The sequence below is a fragment of the Lonchura striata genome, chromosome 14, assembly GCF_050655825.1.
Source record: "Lonchura striata isolate lonStrDom1 chromosome 14, ASM5065582v1, whole genome shotgun sequence".
Lineage (NCBI taxonomy): Eukaryota > Metazoa > Chordata > Aves > Passeriformes > Estrildidae > Lonchura > Lonchura striata.
This window is the reverse complement of record NC_140716.1, coordinates 14,321,914-14,344,569: the sequence shown is the minus strand read 5'-3', so window position 1 is coordinate 14,344,569 and position 22,656 is coordinate 14,321,914. Positions and strand designations below refer to the sequence as shown.

At 41.4% G+C, this 22,656-nt stretch overlaps 1 protein-coding gene across 13 annotated transcripts in view; it reads left to right on the top strand.

The window, feature by feature from the left end:
* The window catches only part of CREBBP (CREB binding lysine acetyltransferase), a 95,477-nt gene that overhangs the window by 53,627 nt on the left and 19,194 nt on the right, over positions 1-22,656 (top strand). For 3 of the 13 annotated variants that reach the window (XM_085592467.1, XM_085592466.1, XM_085592462.1), the window contains 17 exons: positions 585-827; positions 1,442-1,541; positions 2,010-2,156; positions 2,595-2,712; positions 5,218-5,410; positions 5,520-5,573; positions 6,753-6,877; positions 7,461-7,649; positions 9,050-9,469; positions 10,080-10,259; positions 10,487-10,673; positions 14,497-14,615; positions 14,772-15,011; positions 15,488-15,576; positions 20,372-20,482; positions 21,178-21,234; positions 22,403-22,480. In XM_085592467.1, the coding sequence (XP_085448593.1) occupies positions 585-827; positions 1,442-1,541; positions 2,010-2,156; positions 2,595-2,712; positions 5,218-5,410; positions 5,520-5,573; positions 6,753-6,877; positions 7,461-7,649; positions 9,050-9,469; positions 10,080-10,259; positions 10,487-10,673; positions 14,497-14,615; positions 14,772-15,011; positions 15,488-15,576; positions 20,372-20,482; positions 21,178-21,234; positions 22,403-22,480 (2,650 nt within the window). The remainder of the gene's footprint in view (positions 1-584; positions 828-1,441; positions 1,542-2,009; positions 2,157-2,594; positions 2,713-5,217; positions 5,411-5,519; positions 5,574-6,752; positions 6,878-7,460; positions 7,650-9,049; positions 9,470-10,079; positions 10,260-10,486; positions 10,674-14,496; positions 14,616-14,771; positions 15,012-15,487; positions 15,577-20,371; positions 20,483-21,177; positions 21,235-22,402; positions 22,481-22,656) is intronic. The other 10 variants (XM_021540805.4, XM_021540802.4, XM_085592463.1 and 7 more) reach the window with 9 other exon arrangements.

Below are 22,656 nucleotides of genomic sequence, written 5' to 3'. Positions count from 1 at the left end.
GTACAATCTGAGACTCATCAGGGGTTTTTATATCTCCGAGTAACTTGGGGTTTACGGTGATTTGGCCCTCAGAGGATTCATGTGGTGACTGCTCGCAATGAAAATTTCTACCAACAGATCTTCAGTATTACCTTTGTGTCCAAGGACACAGTGTTTCTGCTGAACTCAGGATCTCTGTTCTGGAGCCAAATATTTTGACCTAAAATGGGATTGATGGGAAAGAGGGAAGTAGAGGAATTAAATGTTTTTCCCCCTTAGTTTACTGTCCCCAAGCATGAAAATCCTATTTAGCCATATATAGGAGCCTGTACTATATATCTATTACGAGTGATTATGGGCTTATCTGCCTGAAATTTACAGCACTTCTCTTTAGACTGCATGGATTAATAGCCAGGGTGGGTTCTGTCCTGTAGAATCAAAGGCTGAGTTTTCCCACTTGGCATCTCGGGTGTTGTTCTGTCCTCTAGCAGAAAAAGATCTGTATCATAGAACATGTGCATGTTCTGGTGACTCTTGGCATGACTGGTTTTACTCCTTATCCTCATCGAGTTTTAATTTTCTCTTATCCTTTCTCTTCTCTGTAGCCCTTTTAGGGTCTCCAGCTGGTGGGATCCAGAATTCCATCGGTTCTGTTGGCACGGGCCAACAGAACACTCCATCACTGAGCAATCCCAACCCAATTGACCCCAGCTCCATGCAACGAGCCTACGCTGCCCTGGGGCTGCCATATGGCAACCAGCCCCAAACACAGCTGCAGCCCCAGGTCCAAGGCCAGCAGCCAGCACAGCCTCAGGCTCACCAGCAAATGAGGACCATTAATGCACTGGGTAGGTGGAGAAAAGACCAAGAAAAAAATAAAGTTAAAATAACTGATGTTGAATTTTTTTGGTAGTCTGGCATTTTGTTTGGTCAGAGTAGTGACTGTCTGTTCATGTTGTTTAGTAAGTTAAAAATACACTATTTGTATGCACTACCATTAATTTAGATTTGAATATTAGAAAGTTTTGAACGTAGTGCTTTTGACAAATAGCAGGGGTTTTAGTTTCTTTTCAAATATAGCCCATAGCTCATTCTCTGAGGTGATGAGACAGAATTTCTGAAGAATTTTGGTTTAACAATTGTTCCCTGTTCTAACAGACAATTCTGTCTCAAATATTTGTTTTTGTATCTTAATTGCTAATATTACCTTCTTTATAGCTTATTGATCTTATCCTAAGAGTTTATGAATTTAAAATTTTAATGGACTCATTTCTGTAGCTCAGAAAGTAACTTGGTTCCATAAATAGCCATGTATGTGCAGCACAGCAGGTATTGTTATAAAAATACTTAACCTGATAAATGGCTTCTTTTGTTAGCCAGATGGGTCAGTAAAGTGCAGTTTTGTCATATTATTGTCAAAATTGTGAACTGTGTACCAATGATGTTTAATTTTGTCCCAAAGGAGCCAACCAGATGAACCTTCCCACAGGAGGAATAACAACAGACCAGCAACCGGGTCTAATTTCTGAAACTGCTCTTCCAACACCCCTTGGGACAAATAAGTAATGCACACATTTTCATTCTTGCTCAATTAAACATTTATTTCCTTGCTTATGAACATAAATAAAGAGCATGCTTTAAAAACTGATTGTATTGGCATGGAGATGGTCAGTCACGTGTACAGCTCTGCTCTCTTTCCTGTTTCAGTTCCAGAGCTGCCACTTTGTGCCTCCTGAGAGCCCCACAATATTTACTGCTTTTAAATGAAGTCTCAAAGGAACAATATTTTGTATTTTTAAGTTCATAGTTGTGATTCTTTACCATTCACGCTGTGAATGTGCCTTGTAAACTCCTGAGTTTTGCTGCTCAGGGGTTGCTGTTTGCTGCTGCCAAAATATCACTTAAGAGAATGTTTGATGCAATAGCTAAAAGTGATGAAAGCAACAAGTCAAAAATTGCTTCAGGCATCAAACCTATGAAAAAAACTCTGCATTCTGGTACTCTAACAGTCCCTTTTCTTTTTATTTTAGCCCACTAATGAATGATGGCACAAACTCTGGCAATGTTGGAAACCTCAGCTCAATGCCAACGGCTGCACCTCCTTCGAGTACCGGGGTAAGGAAAGCATGGCATGAACATGTCACTCAGGACCTGCGCAATCATTTAGTGCATAAACTGTAAGTATTCACCAAGGCTGCCTTTTTCCTCAATGTTTTTAAAGAATTTCAATACAGTAGTTCTGCTATTAAGCTGAAAAGAAAGTTATCAGTGGTGCTGGGCCACTCAGGATGAGTTGTTACCTTTAATCCTCCTCTTCAGTTTGTTCTTCATGCTCATTAAGGAGTGGTCATAGAATTAGTTTATATTACTAGTAAATCTGCTCTGCTGTGGTGAACAGATATTTAGACTCCAGACTGTTAAACCTCACTTTATATTCATCATTTGATTTGTTTTAATCTTGTGAGAAATAGTAAAATATTATTTTTTAACGATTTTTATATGCTTTTACATATCTGGTGTAGAGAGAAACATCCAGGGTGATTATCATAAAGCTATATTGATTTTGGGTTTTTTTCTGAAGATCATTTTCTGTTATTGTTGCTCTGTCCTTGCAGTGTCCAAGCCATCTTCCCCACTCCTGATCCAGCAGCACTGAAGGATCGCCGAATGGAGAACTTGGTGGCTTATGCCAGGAAAGTGGAAGGAGATATGTATGAATCTGCTAATAGTAGGGTATGTTGCTTCAGTCCAACATGTGAAAGAACAGTAGCACCACAAATCTTAGAAGTGTAAAAAACCACAGAAAATCATTTCCCTGCCCTCTTCATGAGGAAAGTCGTGGTTTTGGTCTGTGTCAATGTTTGTGTAGTCCCAAGCCATGTGATTGATGTCACTCCAAGCTAATTCACCTCTCGGCTCTAGACACCACATCCATCCCTACTTGCATCCTCCTGAAATGCAAGAAGCTTGGAGCACAGCTTGCAGTTCTTGATGTTTCACTTACTGAATTCCTCACTTTGTTCTTAATGCCTCTTTACCACTGGAGGTTTTCTCTAGGACCCAGTGCTGTTCCACTGCTTACCTTCCACCTGTACTGATGGAAATAATTCTCTTCTACTCTGCAGCACCAGAAGTAGTTGGGCTAAGACATAAGAAGTCAGTTTGGCTTCTTTGTGGATGGGAAAAAAACCCAGAATTCCTGTTGCAGTTCATGATTTTTGCTGTCTGCACAGAGACAGCTCAAATCTCTCTTACTTGAAGGGAGCAAACCCCTGTTGATTGACAAGCTGAGGATATGACATGGTGGTAATTCTACTCTAAAGGAACCTCTCCCTGGAAGTTTTCATTGGGAAAAGACAACAATATTAGTAACAACAAGATCCTACCTGATCAGAAACTCGAGATCCTTTCTTAAACAAGGGAGGAGCATTTAAAGAGAGTAGTTAGTGGCATTTCTGGTGATCTAGTCAGACACTTCTCCCCTCTCAGCTCACCTGCCAGAAGAGCTGGAGATGGAATTGCAGGTTTTATTTCCTAGAGGCAGATAAGCAGTGGCCATTCTTACAGTGGTGCTGGTCAGTAACCACATTGTATCCTGCTTGTAGCTACCAAGAGGTTGTTTACAAGGAAGACATGGGAGGTTCTTAACCGTGGTTACCCTGGCAGTTTTAGAGACCAGTTTTAGATAGAAGGAGGATTTCATGGTCACACTTGGGTGTTTAAATACCTTCTCAGTAAGGATGAGCATAGCAAACTCCTGATTGTAAAATTAAACCCCTTCTGACAGACAAACACCCAGAAGTCTCATCTCCTCACCCTGCAAAACAGCTGTCAGAGCCTCATGGCCAGAAGTTTCTGTTAGTGGAATTCGTCTAATGTATTTGGGTCCAAACAGCAAACTTGGAAGAAGGGAGTAATTCAGAATGTGTTAATGATGCCATGAGGAATTATATCCTTCTTTTTGAGGAGTTCCTGTGCTATTTTGACATTGAAAAACATATTGGTAAGAAGCATCATTGTAAGGAGTTTAATGCTGTTCTAGGAGTGTGTGCTCCTTGTGAGCATAGGCTTTGCAGGAAACCTTTGTAGTGGGAAAGTAGCACAATATTAAATTTACAAATAGGAGCTTATAACTGAAGTGGCTTGAGAAGGGTAGGGGCTGTAAAGCTTTTAAACTGGACAGCAGAAAGTGTTTTCTGATTTTTGAGAAGCTCTGAGAAGTGACCTGAAAAACAAAGGTTTATATTGCATGACTGGACTTCCTTACCAAGGCTACCGAGAAATACGTATCTCATATTAAGTTTTTGGAAATTAATTAAATCCTCCTGTAATAAAAAAAAAATATTTTGATTAATATTGAACAAAACCAAAATGTTTGTGGGCAAGCATCACTCAATCTGTGCTCTGTGTAACCCTGGGTTCTAAGAGAATCGTGGTCCAACAAATAAAATGTAGCCTTGAGGATTTGTGGGGTTTTTTGCCTTTAACAGGTGCATAATTTCATGCACTTGGCAGATGTGTGTCCAGCAATTCCTGACAAGCAAAATTGTCTATGTGGTGTGCACTGTGACTGTCTTATTGGATCTCTTGTCACTGTGGGTTGAGTAAAATGGATTTTTCATCTTGTACAGATGTAGTGTTTACTTGTCTCTGCCTGTGGACTATTTTTCACTGAATTTTCTCCATTCCTTTGAGGTTTTGTCTAGTTTTGTTTATTCCTTGCCATGATTGTTGATAGACTCTTTAGGAAAAGAGTAGTTTCTTTCTTTATGTAAAAATTGATCTATCCTTAACATCTGTCTCCTGAAAGTTTCTTCAGTGTAACATTGTGCTGGGAATATAATTTTCCTTTGTCTTTGGATTAGTGGAAATGTTTATTATGAAAATAACATTTAAAAATCATTAACACCTAGAAATTAAATCACAGCTTCCTGGATTTTGCCAAAGCAACAGAGAACCTCCAGCCCTCTCCTTTGTCTGCTAATTTACTCAGAGTAGGTTTGCAGGGTAGCCATAAACAAGTGTAATTTCTGGAAGCTTTTTTTTTTCCTGTTCTGCATTAAAGCAGGAAAGACTGTCTTAATTTACAGGATTCTGAAAATAAGTATTTATTTTTCAATTAGGCAGGTGTATACATTAAAAAACAAAAAAAAAACCCAACCCAAAACCAGGTGATGGTATTTAGTTAGACTGAATGAGTCTCACTGCTGCTGATTACTCTTTGTTTTTCCCTTTTAGGATGAATACTATCATTTATTAGCAGAGAAAATCTATAAGATACAAAAGGAGCTAGAAGAGAAGAGGAGGTCTCGTCTCCATAAACAAGGGATGCTGGGGAACCAAGCAGCCTTACAGACCCCCGGGCCCCAGCCCCCAGGGATTCCCCAGGTGGCTGCTGCCATGGGCCAGGCACAGCCCGTCAGGCCACCCAGTAAGTGCTGCTGGAGCTGCCTCTGCTTCTCAGGAGTCTTTGGACTCAAATTAATCCTGAGGTTGTGTTTAAAACTAGTTTTACTGACCATTCTTGTGTTGTGTTGCAGATGGGCCTATGTCCATGCCAACCGTGCCTATCAGTCGTATGCAGGTTTCTCAAGGTACCTGTTTTCCTCTCTAATTGCTATTTGTGGGTTCAAAATAATTGTTGCAGGGGGAAAGCTGATCTTATGTTGGGGTTTTTTGGTGTTGGGAGGGAGGAACCACAGGGGCTGCCTTTTTTCAGCACCATTCTTTGGTGTTGCTCTGTGTGTCAGTGCAGTGTTGACAGTATGGATCCAGCACTTTGCTGGGGATTGGGAATTAATTCAGTGCTTCCAAAGAGAGGACAGCTCAAGCAAGAATAGTGTGGATAATCTCATTTAAAACACTGTAAAGGGGGAAGGATGTTGGCATGTTTTCATCAGTTCATTAGCCAAAAATACACCTGTAGCTGGAAACACAGCACATTAGTCCTAACATCTGTGTAGCTAATGATAGCCTTTCTTGGTTTCTGATGGAAAGTGCAGCTAAAAAATCCTTGGAACTTGTTCACAGCACTTGTCATTACTCACTGAGGCTGCTGTGAACTCATGGGTGTTTTTTTTTCTAAAAAATAAACCCATGTCTTTTAGGTGCTCCAACTTCCTTCAAAAAAGTGTCCTCAGCTATTTTATTTCTTGGTTCAGAGTTAGTAATAAGTCAAAATTTGTTTGAAATGTCCTTAGGAAATAAAATACTTTTAAAATTCATTTGAATAGAAGAACAAGTTGGTAACAAGTATAGCTCCATAATTACAGCTTTAGACAAGTTTTTTGGAGGGATTCAAAGTTTTATATGAAAAGCACAACCCCTGTTAAAGCATTTTGGCAGCTTTTGTCCTGATTTGAAGCTTGGAGTTGCCTTCATACATCCCATATGTATTTTTATCATATTTACTTCAACCATTTCAGTGAGTCCTGAATAAGACATTGCTGTTTCAAAGCAAATGCCTGATTTTAAGAAACCATCCTAAGGTATTACTTACAAATAGCATCTGGTCTCTGCAGATCATCCAGCATCTACTCTTCATCTTTTGCATTTAATTTTTTTTTAAGACACCAAAAATTGTATTTCACCCTAACTAGCATTATTCTAAATACTTCTTGCATCCTGATTTGTCTGTTAAGTCAGGGAACTAAAAGATAAAGCGCAAGGCGGTTGAATCGCAGTCATAATAACTGTTAATTTTCTAGTAGAATATAGATCCATCAATTCTGCTGACTTGTTCCTAATGAGTTGTTTTGGGGGTGCATTTGCAGGAATGAATCAGTTTAACCCCATGTCCATAGGGAATGTACAGATGCCCCAAGCACCGCTGGGCCCGCGGGCGGCGTCTCCGATGAACCACCCGGTGCAGATGAACAGCATGGGCGCCGTGCCCGCGGTTCGTACCCACCCCTGCCCAGCGCAGCCCCAGCCCACCCCCACCTCATCCCCTCTGCCAAGGCCAGGCCACAGAGCAGTGCTGCAAACTGGGGGATCATTTCATGGGAACGCAGCAATTGTGACAGGCTTTTATGGAGGCGTTTGTTTGCAATGTTTACGTGCTCCAAAAACACCAAGCAGACCCTAAGAGGGGCACGTGCCACAGGTGCAGTAATCCCCAGCAATCTGTGGAAGAGCATCTACTGTCTTTGCAGTATATAAATCTTCTTTGTTCCTACATGAAAACATGTTTTTATTCTTTAGAAAAACAAAAATATTTTTAGTTTCCCTGGATTCTCTCTGTCAACCCAGAGAAAAAAAACCAGAGTTAACACTCTGAATATTACCTGCTAAAAATAATGAATGCTGTGGAGCAAATGCTGAAGTTATGGCCATATGCCCACTACCAGTTAGTGTTATTAAGCCAGTTTTCCTTTTTTTTTTTTTTTTTGTCCTACCTTTTGATTGATTTCAGTGTATTTTCCTTTGCCCTGCTCCATAGTACTAAATGGTAATTAGTTAATCTGGGTGTTAATTTTCAGATGGCAATGTCTCCTTCCCGAATGCCTCAGCCACAGAACATGATGGGAGCTCATTCCAACAACATGATGGGTCAGGCTCCTACCCAGAACCAATTCCTGCCCCAAAACCAGTTCCCAGCATCCACTGGAGCTATGAATGTGAACAATGTGGGCATGGGACAGTCAACAGCCCAGGCAGGGGTGGCACAGGTGAGATGGATTCTCTAAGATTTATTTGCTCTTAATTATTTTTCTCTGATTTATTTATTTATATTTGTTTATTTGTGTTTCTATATCCATTGTTTGATGTAGTCACCCCAACTTTGGGGGATCCTGGGTTACATCTGCCTTCTTCAGAAGCTCTTACATAATTTATGGACATCTGTTAATGGGGGCGCAACGCCCTGCAATTCCTGATTTAAATCCCTTCAAAATGCATGCTGGTGAGATTTTTGGGGAAATATCAGAAATCAGTTTATGGGATGCCTGTGAACATATGTTTTCTCTCTGTGTGAACCAGAGTAGCTAACTTTAAATCCAGGATTATAATAAAGTGGTTGGGCAAGATCTTCTAAAATTTGCTTTAACTTCTTTGATTCTGGAGAAAAGATTGTTGGGTTTTTCCTGTAACATTTTTCTGTTGCAGTAGTGGTCAGTGAAGTAGCAGTTATGCTTATGATGCTGAAGTATCTGCTTCTCCAGAGGGAAAGGCTTGTTTAACTCAGAGCCCAAGTAATTTAGGCTAGTTAAAACCTCCAGAATTCTGAGAGATTACATAGATCAGGTTATGAAGGGCTCTGTCGAGTCAAGTGTGGAATATGTTCAGGATGGAGTATCTACAGTTTCATGGGCCTGTGGCTCAGTTGTTTGACTGCCTTTGTGGTGAACATTTTTTTCCCAACGCATTTAGTTCCATAAAACTGCCTCTGTAGAGACAATGTAGAAGTGTGTTTTAAATTTGAAACCTCATCTACAGGAAATTAACTGATTTGTATTTCTAAGAGTAACAGTTACATTTGAGGATGGAGTATTCTTTTTTATCACCAGTCATCTGATGCAATCTTCAGTAAAATGTATCACTTAAAGGTTTAAGTATATCCAGGGTACTTTATTGTTGCTGCTCTGAAAAACAGATTTTCTGAAGCATCTTGAGCTAAGTTTAATTAGAATTAAAGAGAAAACAAAAAGACTTCTTAAGTCTTGCTCTGTGCAACAGTAGCATTAAATATGTTGACCTGCCCTCTAAAGCAGGGTGCCTCAGAGTCCTGGCCTAAAATGGGTATTTGCTCAAAACCGTTTTGTGTCAAAGCCTGACCTTTGCCCAGCTAATGGCACGATTTAGAGGCTGCCTGTGGGCTTTTGTGTTACTGGGTTCCCTTTCTATGCCAGTGGAATTAATGCAGGACCTGCATGGCACCACTAGATCTGGGAGGAAGGTCCTTGAGAGCTGATGGCAGCGATGTCAGAAATCAGAGCAGTCACTTGCAGCAGCAGCATTTGTGGCTGATCTGCTTGCACTGACAGTATCCTGTCAGACAAGGCTTCAGGGCTGTGATTGAAGGGATAAGTGTGATTCCAGGCTCTGTAAGACTCTCTCTCTCTCTCCCTAGCAGGGGCAGGTTCCCAGTGCTGCTCTTCCCAACTCCATGAACATGCTGGGGCCGCAGAGCGGGCAGCTGCCGTGTCCCCCGGTGACGCAGCCCCCCCTGCACCAGACCACACCTCCCGTGTCCTCTGCTGCCGGGATGCCACCGCTGCAGCACCCGACCCCCCCGGGAATGACTCCTCCCCAGCCAGCAGCGCCCACCCAGCCATCGACACCGGTCTCGTCCTCGGGACAAACTCCGACCCCGACGCCGGGCTCTGTTCCCACGGCCACGCAGACCCAGAGCACCCCCACGGGGCAGACTGCGGCCCAGGCCCAGGTGACACCGCAGCCACAGACCCCTGCCCAGCCCCAGTCTGTGCCAACCCCACAGCCAGCCCAGCAGCAGCCAACATCTGTGCAGGCACAGCCACCCGGCACTCCAGTAAGTACCAGCCAGTCCCCTCTGCCTCGTGTCGTGACATCCCACGAGTGTCCCTGTCTGTAGCACCATGTCCTGAGTATGTAGAGCCCATAGCTGTCCATAGAAACCTCTGCTTTAGACTAGGGGGTTGGTTCGAGATGTGTAAAATTGTGTGTTCAGATGTTCTCAGCATTGTGTGAAGGAGGGCGGGTTGAATGGCTGGACTGCTCAAAGTAAAATTGGCAGCAGTGTGCAGAAAGATGAGGTGTAACAGGCCTAATGTTCTATTTGGCCATAATCAGAATCCTTTCTGATCCTGAGATTTGCATAGTTTTTTTCCTTTTAAGATACAGCCAGGGCAAATGCACGTTTCAAGGAATGTACAGTGTTTTACTGGGCAGGTGTTTTCTCTGTAAAAGAAGCCTCTTTGGGGCAGAATTTTTCCTTGGCTTCTCCTCTGTAAAGCAGAGTTATTAAATGTATACTATCAAAACTTGGCTACAGTGACCTGTATCCATGTTCTGCACTGTTTTAGAATATCATCTCATGTCTCTTTTGTGCTGTTCATTTTTAGTAAAGGAAAATATTTCTATATATGCAGTGTCTTTCTTTTGTACTGTTTTTACAACAGCTATCCCAGGCAGCAGCTAGTATTGATAACAGGGTCCCCACCCCTGCCTCAGTTGCTAGTGCTGATACGAATTCCCAGCAACTAGGACCAGATGCACCAATGCTAGAAAGCAAATCAGAAGTTAAAACTGAAGAAACTGAGCCAGAGACTAGTGAGACACAAGTGGAAGCTAAGACTGAGGTAAATGAGATTCTCTACAGCTTAACTGAAAGCAGTGATAGATATAAAAGCACTTAATGATGTGTCTGACTCGGTGAGCTAAGGGGCGAGAGGAGGGTCGTTACTGCAAAGTAACTCCTGAGGAAAGCCATGGATGGAAAGTGCTTCAACAGTCTCAAACTAATATTTTGATGGCTGAAGTTTGCGTTGTAGATGTAACAGTACCTCTTGTTGCATCCTTTCTTAAGGTGGAGGAGGATTTACAAGGATCTTCACAAATAAAAGAAGAAACAGATGGAACAGAACTGAAGCAGGAGCCAATGGAGATTGAAGAAAAGAAGCCTGAAATTAAAACAGAGGTTAAAGAGGAAGAAGAGAGTGGCACTAATGGAACCACTTCACAATCCACATCACCCTCTCAGCCCCGCAAGAAAAGTACGTGTATGAACACCGAGTTCCCTTGTGTGCTTTGCTTTCACTAACATTTGTTTTCCACAGTCTCAACTCCTGCTGGGAGGTTTGTTTTACACTTGTGTTTCCAGCACGTGGAGCTCTGGGAGATCAATACTCTGTAACTTAATTTTGAAAGTAGGATTCCTTTAATGTTACATGAATCAGGTGAGAAAAGCAAGTCACTGTGCCCTTGATCTCAGCAGTGCCTGCCCAGAAGGACCAAGGCAGTAAGGCAGTGATTGCTGGAGGAATTAAATGCATAAATCCCTCCCTGTACATCTTGGTGCTCTTTGAGGAAGAGCTCAGTGTAGATAAGAGTACTTTCAGTAACCAAGGGTATCCATCGCTTTTCTTCTCCTGTTAAGAGGCTGTAGGCACCACCTTTATCCTGAGTTTTGTCAGTCACTTTTCTGAGAATCTGGCACTTGAACTCTCCTGAACCTTTGTTCCTCCTAGGCTGGACTGCTGCAAGAGGCTTAACATTTATTGTAGAGTCCTGTGTTTTCAGGACTTGAAAGTTTTTAGTGTAGTGTTCATTTGCTCAGCAGTCTCTTAAATTAAGCTGCAGTGTCAGCACAGATTGAGGTGTGACTGCATCAAGGAAACTTCATGGTGTTGCAGGTTATATAAATGTTTGGGTGCCTTGTGTTAGTAAGAAATAAATAAGATTATAAAAATAGAAATATATTTCTCTGTTTGTAGAGCAAGCTTTGTGGCAGGCTGCAAGATAAGTTTTCAGACTCAAAAACCTTAGCAGTTTTGAGACCTCTGTCTTTTGGCATCTGCTTTATTGAGATGATGTTTTCTGTGGTTAGTTTTTAGTTTTCAACCAAAGGGAAGCTTTCAACATTATGCGAATGTCTAAATAATCTACATCTCCTTGATGTGCTTTGGGTTGCATTTGGTTACTAACCATAATCTTTTTGTAATAAATCACTATAAAACACATTTCCCTGCAGATTGATGTTTTCAGCTGGCAGGAGAGTGGGGCACCCAAATGAGAGCCCACTGCAGAACCAACTGGCAGAGCCTTTTCCAACCCAAATGTAACACAGGGAGTGGAAAGAAAAAAGCTTATTAGCATTTCTGAGCCAGTGATATTCCCAGTGGAAGGAATCTCTGCTGCCTGGTAGGAATGTGCTTGCACAGGGAAGGTTCTTGCAGAGTCAGTTCAGGCTGGGTCACCACGTATTCCAATTCTTCCTTTGGTGACACAATTTTATCTTGGAAGCTTTGTCACCCAGTAACTGTGTAGTGCAAAACACGTGCTGTGTGGGCAGGTACAACCACAGACATGAGTTTAAAGGGTGGCATTTTCTCACCAAGGAGTTTGTTCAATGCTAATTGAGCATTGGCATTAAAATGCTGAATAAACCAAGAGGTATTGAAGAGTAATTACTGGCAAGTGTGCTGAAGGGATAGGTGGTATTTTAAAACTTCTGAAGAGGCTGATCAGGAGTTTTGCATGAATTGCAGAAGTATTGGGAATTCTTCCTCCTTTCCATGCAGGCAGATTCCTGACGGCCATCCCACAGTAAGCTGGGACATGGCAGGCAGTGAGGGGAAGTGCCATGGACTGTGTCTATAAGTTAGCAAGCAGAGCCTTATTTTGCCTTTTTTTTTCACATCTAACATGAGCAAGAAAGGGAGTTCATGGTTCCTTGCCTTTCAATCTCAGAAAACCCACTATATCATTTGGGCAGCTCCTGTCTCCTTGTTGGTGGCAGCTTTAGTTTGACCTTGAAGATGAGTTTTACTGGTTTCCTCACTTCTTTGTGAGGCATAATGGAAAACTTGCAGGAGCTGGGGTTTGAGGTGTATTCGTGTATGTTGTCCTTGTAATTTTGAAAATGTCTTCTCTTCCTTTATGAATTTTCTCCTTAGTAATCATAAGCAGACTTGCTTCTGAAAGAAGCAAAAAAATTAAAAAGGTAGCATTGTACTGTTCTTTGGTAGGTTATACGTCATCGTGAGTCAGGCAAAGATCCCATTTTCTTTTTACCACCCACACATCCAAGACAAAATGGGATAACTGGATGCCAGCTCCTTGCAAAGGTCTTCAAGCTACTGGAGGAGAGCTGAGAGCATTTAATTTTGGAAAAAGGAGAGTGGGAAAAACAAAACTTCTTGTAAAATCCATGTACAGGGAGATGCTATGATCAAATGTGCTGGTATTAGTCATAGTCCATAGAGGCAGAACAGCTGAAGATAAAGGCAACTTTTCTTTATGTCTTTAGGTAAAGTAATAAATTGAAATAACAACTGGATTTTAATTTTGATTTTTTTTCAAACTTCAAAATGAAAGTGGGTAATAAACTTCATCAGTAAAGATAATTAGGCTTTAAGGAACTTGTCAAAAGTCACACTGGATCTAGTTTGAGTTTAAAATAAGATTGGATTTATTTGAAAGATACTGTAGCTTAATGGTGGGTTATTATAGGAGAAAATTCTAAAAGCAGTGTCAAGCAGGTAGTCAGAATAGCTTATTAAAAGGTACTTTTTGACCTTTACATTTCATTAAATGAAATAATTCAGATTATCACGTTATGAACTATCTGAATCAGAGCAGTAGGGAATACTGTTCCTCATTAATGGAATTGAATATTTATTTCTATACTTGAGGATCCCATAATATAATACGCAAGAGTTGTTTATAAAACTTTGGAAGTATATAGTATGAAAAAATGCCTGCATGTATGGTATTGATGAATATGGAATAGAATTGCCATTTTGTTGGGAGTGAGTTTGTGGCAACAGCTGAAATGATCATACAACCAATGGAGTAGTGTCAGCTTAATTTGTGTTCCCTTTTTATTTGGGCGTATGCTTTAAAATCATAGATTTTGATCTAGATGTCCCAAAAAGCAGTTTATATCATTCCAAAATACCATCTGAGTGAGAAAAGCAATGATCAGCCTCAAAAGGGTCACTGAACCCTCTTGATTCAAGTGCTTTTAGCAGAATTAATTGCTCCATTTTATTGGTATTGTTCTCATTTCATCCAGGTAGATAAATATGAGATGCCATCCTGCTTTCCTTAGTTTTCTTTTTTTCTTAATGATAGGCATTCTTCCCTATTTAAAGACACTGTTCCTAAGGAAATAAATGTAATTACACTGCTGAGATCTTCAAAGAGCTCTCCAAGTTATCATTATTTTTCAGAAAATGTATTGCCTTTTTTTGTCCTTGTCAGCCACTCCTGTAAGAATCATGGCTGTTGCCATGCCACTGTTGCCAAGTGGTGGCATAGAAATTTGGAAGTATTAACACTTTCAAAATCAATTAACAATCCATCAGACCAGGACTGTTTGTACACCGTGGCCAGGAAAATTCCTGTGCCAGCTCTCAGGGCATCTGGTCACTCTCTGTAGAGCTGGCTCCTCACCCCTGCCCAGTGCAGTGGGGTTTGCTGGAGGAATCCTGCTTGGAAACAGCGAGCAAGGTTAGAAGGGAGGGAGGGAAAATTACACTCAGCCTCTCCTTTGAGGAGAAAAGATTCATTCCATGTTGAAACAATTGATTGAATTTGATTCTGTGTAAGTTTAGAGGGTTTTTTAATGCTCCACAATATTTATCATCACGGGCTAGAGTTGTTCCCATATCCCTATTTTGGGAATATCACCTGCTGTGATCTGAGTAAATACAAGGCTTTGTTTGACTCCTGTAGTAAGAGAGGTATTGCCTCTGATCAGGAAAGCCTGTTGCAGAATTTTAGTTAATGCATTTCTTTGGGGTTTTTTGGGGAGAGTCAAAAGACTAGGAGACAAGGGGGCAATTTTCTAAACTTTCTGACTTCCATTTCCAGTTTTCAAGCCCGAGGAGCTGCGCCAGGCTCTCATGCCCACCCTGGAAGCCTTGTACAGGCAGGACCCAGAGTCCCTTCCTTTCAGGCAGCCTGTGGATCCCCAGCTTTTAGGGATTCCGGTGAGTTGGCGTTAAAAAAAAACCCTATAAAAATATTCTATTTATTTATTTATTTTTAACAATTCTCCTCTTTTATCTTTGCTCAGATAAACACTTTACCTTTTTTTCAACATCTTGAAAACCTCTTAAAAATGAAAGCTTTTGGTGTTTTTACAGGATTATTTTGACATTGTGAAGAATCCCATGGATCTGTCGACCATCAAGCGCAAGCTGGACACGGGGCAGTACCAGGAGCCCTGGCAGTACGTGGATGATGTGTGGCTGATGTTCAACAACGCCTGGCTCTACAACCGCAAGACTTCCCGCGTCTACAAGTTTTGCACTAAGCTGGCAGAGGTGTTTGAGCAGGAGATTGACCCTGTCATGCAGTCCCTGGGCTACTGCTGCGGGCGCAAGGTGGGTGTCCCAGAGTCCCCGGGGCTGTTCTTCCCAACAGCCCAGCTGCAGTCAGCACACAAAGCTCCAGCTTGGGGGACTTTGTTTTTAAAATAGAAATACCCAATGGAAAGGCTGCAAAAAGTTTGGCTTTGTTATAAATATGGTCAGAGCTAGAAAGGTTGATAGCAGCTCTGCCCTTCTGTTATTATTGTTGTGTTTTTCTCCCTCAGAGGACACCTTCTTTAGTCATAAGTAATGTTAAAATACTTCCCTGGTTTCCCATATCCATAAAGCAGAGGTGAAAGGGTCAGCTGCTTTTAGAGTTAATGATTGTCACCAGATTGAGAGGGCTGTGCTGGTACATTGGCAATAGCTGGAAAAGTGTGGTGGCCATAGCAGTGTCCTCTGATACCCACAAACATCAGGTTTGCTTTATAGATCCCTGCTGAACAAAATCCCCCATTGTAAAGCTGCTTTTCTCCCTTGTTTTGCAGTATGAGTTCTCTCCCCAGACCTTGTGCTGCTATGGCAAGCAGCTGTGTACTATTCCCCGGGACGCTGCCTACTACAGCTACCAGAACAGGTAAGTCCTTGAATCCAGGATTTTCCCCTTAATCAGGAAATTGAGAGTTCTTTTGAGTTCTCTGCACATACAGAGGATGAGGAAGATTTTTAACTTTTACTTCCCTTTGTCAGCTAAGTCAGGGAAAAGTTCTTTTTTTTCTCTTTCCACGCTGTCCTTTTGCAGGTGACTCTTTGTTTTTCTGTGCTGCAGTGTGAGGCACTCTGTTCCTCAGTGCTTGCTCTTAGCCAGGCTGTCCCATGCAATGCTTCAGTGCAGGTCAACTTGTCCATGTTTTCCATAAAATAAGGAGCAGGGCTTGCTGGAGGGAGAAGGGCAGGACTGCAAAAAGGCACTGGGAAATACCTTATTCTAGGAGAATTGTGAAAATATACAGGTTTATTTGCAACTTAGTGCCAGAATCTGCCAAGTAAAGGGTGCAGTGATTGATTGCAAGACTTATATTTCCCCTTCCTAGTCAGTGCTTAGTTACATTTAAATTAGCTTGGAAATAGTATTAAAAACTACACAGACACTCCGTGAGAAGCTGTGAAAATTAAAATTTTTCTTATTTTTTAATTAATATTCAGACTTGGTGTTTCTATTATTCTTAATAAACAATTGTTAGATTAATTTTCCATTTAATGTTTAAATCACCAGTGTTAAAATCACAAAGCAAACTCAAAACTTAGCTTTAATTTTGGTTTCTTAGATGATGTGTGTCTTCCCCCCCATATAAAACACACAATACCAATGGGCTGAGACAAAAGCTTCATTTTAAATAGGGAAAAGGAAGTTATGAATTGCTTTCCAGAGGCTTGGCAGCCTCAAAGCCTTGCCAGCTGTGAAGTCACAGAACCAATTCAGACTTCCAGCACTTGTATTTTATCTTTTTGGGCCATCCCTTCTCTCCAAACATGCTCTTGGGAAGCTCTCAGCCTATTGAGCTGGAGCAGCACAATGTGGGAGAGGAAAATGTGTCATCCCACCTTGTGTGGGGGGCCTTGGGTGGCCTTTGAGAGGCAGAAAGTATTGACAGGCAGGAACAAATTCATGAGCTCTCATAAAAGGTTTTATACAGCCACTGTGGACTCTGAAAAGTCAGGCTGAAGAGAAGTAAAGCAATTAAAATTTATTTAAAGAGACACTACAGTACTTTCAGTGGGGAAAAATAATCCGTTCCCTTAAATGCTGGTAAAATTTAAAATACTTTTCGTGTTATGCATTCTGTATTTGGAAAAAATAATAACTTCATGTTGAATTAAAGAAGAGCTCATTCTTCTTTCAAAACTGCCTTCTTAGTTTAAGTTTGTGTTAAATCATGTGGATTATTCCATGGAAGGCAATGTTGGTCACTAGCAAGAAGTCCAGGGTGAGTGGAGCAGAAGGTTCCTCTGCACTGGGGGCTGTAATATTGCACTTTTCTGCCCATTATAAACATGAAGGTCCATTTAAGTCCTATTTTTCTGCTCATCCAGTTGCCTTGAGAAGGGGGTAGGTGCTTTGTGGTGGGGTTGTGTTCAGGAGGAGTGTGAGGTTTTCTGTTTCAGGCCCACTAAATGCACTGATGAATGATTGGGGCTTTTCAAAAGGTATTTCGAAAGCTTAATCACCATATTGTTAAGTAATAATTCATTTTTCATAGAAAGCCCCTGTTCATCAGCTCTAAACCACTCAAATTTCCTGGAACAGTGATCTTCAAATCTTAAGTGTTCTTAAACAAGTAATCAAAAAAAAATTTGTAAAACAAATTCCATGCTTTTAGTTGGTCAAATGTTCTTGAATTTTCCACGTACAGAACAGGCAATATAGTATGCACTTAAAGTCCAGTGTATCACATGACTAAATTGCAACTAAGAATATTTAGGCACCATTGAATAAACGAGCTCAGGCACCACAGTTCAATCACTTAATTAATTATTTGGTATAGAACTGTTCAGATTCCTTAATAAGACAGACATTTAGCTTGAAGTGTTCAGAAAATATGCTAAATGTGTGAATATCCAGTGGTGTTTCAGGTTAGTACTGCCATCCAGTTATGAATTTAGAATTGCCTTTGCACTTAATTACAATTGGGAATTCACCTGTTCATGTGAGATTGAGCATTTTCTGGACTTTGGTGTTGAACCATAATGTTGCTCTTTAATAAACAGGAGTCACCTGAACAGTCTGCATTTGAAAAGCTTTTCATGTTTGATGTCTTGCAATAAGTACATTATTTGGGGTTTCTATGGCTGCTGTAACTACAATATAGAATGTTTTTTATGGGTTTTGCTGAATATTTGTGGTGACATGCAAAAGGCAGGTCTCTGTTCCTAAGGGTCCATATCCACAATAAGTTATAGCTATTGCTTCATCTTGGTTATTTTATGGACAAATGTTCATGATCTTTAGGTGATTCATTTTCACTGTACTTCAGTTTTTATTTCCTCATTTTAATATCATGGATTAAAGCTTAGAGTGCTTTGAAAACCCATAAGTTGTTCTGAAAATGGATCAGACTTAACCTTTTCTGGGACTGTTTAAATGTAGCAAATTATTAATAGGAGCCTTGGCCATGGATTTTTCTGGCTTCACTCTCTTGTATTTGGGTCCTCCTGACTTTCAGTCCTTCCCAGTCTGACTTTTAAAATGATGAGCAACTGTGTTAGTAAGGAAAATAGTGATGGGAGTTTTTAATTTAAGGAAAATTTAAAGAAGCACATTATAGGAAAAAGAGAAATTAACGATGTGTGAAAGGATATAAACTTCTGAACCTCTTATGTTTGGATATTTTAAAAAATTATTAGATACTGTGTTATCAGTTTAGGGATTGGGTGTGAGGGGCAAAGGAAATCAGTGGAAATGAGATGTGCTGTGTCTGTACCCACTCCTGAATCCCTCCTCTCTAATAACCACAATGTATTTATCATCCCCAGTGATAACAAACGAGTGAAATACATTTGTTTTTCTCCTGGCCTCGCTCTGTTGCATTCTCAGCTCCCAAAGCCTGGTTTTCCCTGGGAGGGCCACGTGTTTAATGCCAGTGGAGCTGCCCTAGGAGGAGCTGGGTGCAGCGTAGGGGGGTTAGGCTGGCAGTCCTGCCAGGTGACTGCACGGCAGTGCCAGTGGGGTTGGGTTAACTGGAACCAGCCCTTCCCCTGGGAGCCAGCCCCACTGAGCTCCTCCTGCCACAGCAGCTCCTGAGCTGTGCTCAGGGGTGCCTCGTGGAGCATCTCCCCTGCCCAGGTGTGTCCCAGCAGGAATTCTGATCCATGCCATGCCAGCAGTGCTGCCAGTGCCTGTTGCTGTCTCCAGGGCAGCCAGCCCGGGAGCTCTCTGGGGCTGCAGCAGTTGAGGTGTCTGGGGTGGGGTGAGGGGTCAGAGCTGCCCCATGGCTCAGGCTCCATGCTGGAGTTGTTGGTTCATTGTGACACTGAGTCCCTTTGGTGCTTCTGGCACTCCCATCCCCACGGCTCTGGTGTCTGAGTACTAAACCTGCCTCGTTCTGTGCTGCCATCGCTGCTTCCACTCTCTCACTCTCCATAAAGCTCCTTTATTTTGATGATCCTTTGTGGCCTTCCTGCATTTTACAGCTGTGGCCTCTCTGTTACCTTTGTTCATGTGTGAATTCATTTAGCCTCTTCTTTTTTCTTTTTTTTTTTTTTTTTTTTTTTTGGTTTTGTTTTGTTTTGTTTTGTTTTAGTGACCCTGACAACTTAGGTTCCAGTTCATCTGAAACAAACAACCAAAAAAAACCCCCAAAACCAAACAAAACAAAAACCCCACCAAATACCCCCCCCTCCCCCAAATCTATGTAACTTTTATGTGATTTTACTACTTTATTATTTTTCAAATGCAGATTGTATTTTCATAGAGTTTTACTCCAATTTACTCAGCTTGGTTTGGTAAACTGCAGAATTGTTTTTGCTGAGTATGACTTGGATTGGCTCTTGGTCTGGTGACCAAAAATTGTACCTAGCCTTATGTTCAATTTGTAAAGTTTAATTAATTCCACATCTTTAATGTACCTGATAAATATATTGTATGTATGTACAATATTTCATGTTGTTCACATATATACATATATTGTATTTATATATATAAATGGCTGGAAACTCTGACCCATAATTGCATTTCTGTTAAATGTTTGTCTAGAGTATGGATTTGGTTTCATTTATATGAAAGAATGTTAGCTGAGCAATTGGTCACATTTAATCTTACAGTCAAATTTGGAATTTATTGGTTTTATAGATTTTTTTCAATATCAAGTGTTTCTGCTTTTGGAGTCTTGACTCACAATCAGTAAATGCTTTCAAGCATATTTCCTAATTACTTAAATCTGTAATAAATGTGTCCTTAAAGCTTGTTGACAGGCTTCTTTTTACCCAAAGGAAACTCGATCAGTCGCAAGCCTGGAATCAAAGAGTATTTTTTTTTTTTTTCCCCTGAGCAATGCAAATCAAATCCAAATTCTTAAATTTGAAGCCTGTACAAACGTAGCTCTTGGTGGCTACTCCACAAATCCTGCCCAGATTTGGGAAGTGAGGCCCAGCACTTGTTACGATGTGTGAAATGAGACCGAATGCTAATCTGTGCTTTGCCTTGGCTTTCTGCTCTGTGTTGTCTTGGTGTTTGCGTCTTACCTCTTACGTCTGTGCTGTTTGTTCCCTCCCCTGTTCTCTAATCCTGCCCTCCCCTCCCTCTGTGCCTCCTCATTGTCCACACTGACCCATCAATCAACCAACAACGTCCCCCCTTCCGTCGTGCTCCTGGTGATCTGCCCTGCCCTGGTTGGTGGCTCCGTGCTTGGGTGGCTGTGTTTGTGCTGGACCAGCTCACCCAAATATGGCCTTCTTGCTGACAGGTATCACTTCTGTGAGAAGTGTTTCACTGAAATCCAGGGGGAGAATGTCACCCTGGGTGATGACCCTTCCCAGCCTCAAACGTAAGTTTCTTCCTTTCCTCTGCATCCTGAATTTTGGAATGGGGCAGGGGGAGGGTGTCCTGGTTTGGGAGTAAAACCCAAACCCATGGGTGGTATCTGGGGGGAAATGAATTATTCTTTCCTAGCAGGAGATTTCTAGGGACAGGATTAAGAGCTGTTGGTCTGTTGGGTCTGTTACTCTGCCCAGCACTGCTGCCCATTCCTGGGGTGGCAGACCCTGGATAATGTGTTTGGAGGGGAGCAGTGGAAGCTGTGTCAATAAATGCCACTAATCTATCACCTTTTCTAATGGAAAACTTCTGTCTAATTCTGATACCTCACCTTTCAAAGCAGAGCTCATGTTTCTGAAATCAAAGGCTTGCCTGTAACCTGGCCAGAAAAATCAGATTTGAGGCTTACAAGCTGGTTTGAAAGGTGGTTACTTTACTGACAATAGCTTCCCTTGTTCTTTATGATTTTAATTTATGTGTAGACTTGGATATCTCTTGCTTTTAATTTACACAGAAAGTGAAATGGGAAAAATACTTTCTGTAGCTTAAAATACAATGAACTGAATTGCTTGCCCTGACCAGAAAATAAATACTGAGGTGCTTTCTTCAGACTTGAGGTTTGCTGCAATTCAGCAAAGCATGATATTGTCTGAGCCTCTGATGTGAGGGTGCTACTGAGTTTTCATATTAACTCTTTGTCCCTAGAACCATCTCTAAGGATCAGTTTGAAAAGAAGAAAAACGACACCCTGGATCCAGAGCCGTAAGTACCAGGCTGTTGTTTTCCTTCCCAAAATCTCACTGCTTCCACTTGTCCCTGAGCCAGCAGGGCAGAAATGGGATAGGGAGTCTGCTCAAACAGACTGCAGAATCTTTCCCTAAAATTCATGGCACAGCACCCAAAATTGATGTCTGGTTTGATACCCCAGAGGAACATGAGAGCCTGTTCCACAGACAGTTCCTGGTTCTGTAATTTGGGTAATTCCAAGGGTGTGCCAGGCCTGGGAATAGCCCTCCCTCCTCCAGAGCCTTTCACCCCGGGCTCTGCCTTCCTGGGGCACTTCTGCATTTTCCCCTTGTGGTTCTAAACCACATTTTTCTCTTCCCTGGGTGCTGAGCCCACCCAAAGGCCAAGGTACCCTGTGTTACCTTGGGATGTTCAGGGGATGCCCAGCTGAACACGGGGTTGCTTTTCCTGCAGTGGGATTTTATCATCCTGCTCCATGTTCTCTGGCAGTGTGAGGCACAATGCATTTTGGTTGCTTTGCTTATCTTTACAAATTCTGAATAGAGCTCCTCCCCAGGCCTGGAAGGCTGGACTGAGACTGACCCCAGTGCATTTGGCTTCTTAACTCTGGACTGGGAAAACCTCTAACAGTTTTCCCATCCAAAAAAAGAATTCTGACATACAATTTTTTGACCAGAGAACAAAAGACAAAAACAAGACTACAGCAGAGCCATTCAGGCAAAGACAAGTTAATACATGTTTTTTTGCCAGGGTGGTTCATGAATGACTAGTTCTTACATTTACAGTAAGTTGAGCAACCATTTATTCAGCTTGTGGTTGTTGCAGCAATTCAGAATTAAATCTGTGGAGGTATTGTTGAGGATTCTGTGAAACTGGGATTCTGCTTAGAAGAGGATAGAAAAGATCCAGAAAAAGTTGTGCATGACAGCCCATTTCAGATTTTTAAATTAAACCAGCACATTTTGCAATTTATATCTAGGTATAGATATATATGTATAACTTGCATGTGAATTGATAGATGTACATCTGAATCTATTCTGAGTATTTCTTTTAAACTTAGATGTAAATTGGACCTGATGAAATTGATTCAGTTCTTAGCAGAGGATTGGCAACTCCTTCTTTCATTCTGAATTCTGGAAAATTACTTACCAAAGGTAATTTGCTGCTGTTTTTTTCTCTTCAGGTTTGTTGACTGCAAAGAATGTGGTCGGAAGATGCACCAGATTTGTGTGTTACATTATGATATTATTTGGCCTTCAGGGTAAGAGATGTTTGTTAGTTTTTTACCTCTTGTATAATGAGACCAATGTAGTTTATGTAATTAAAGACTTTCTACCTTTGTTCTTTAATATGTGGGTGCAGCCTTTTAAAGAACTGGGGACCAAGCGTTTCTAAATAAAATTTTTTATGTGTGTGTTTGGGGTCTTATTTCAGTAT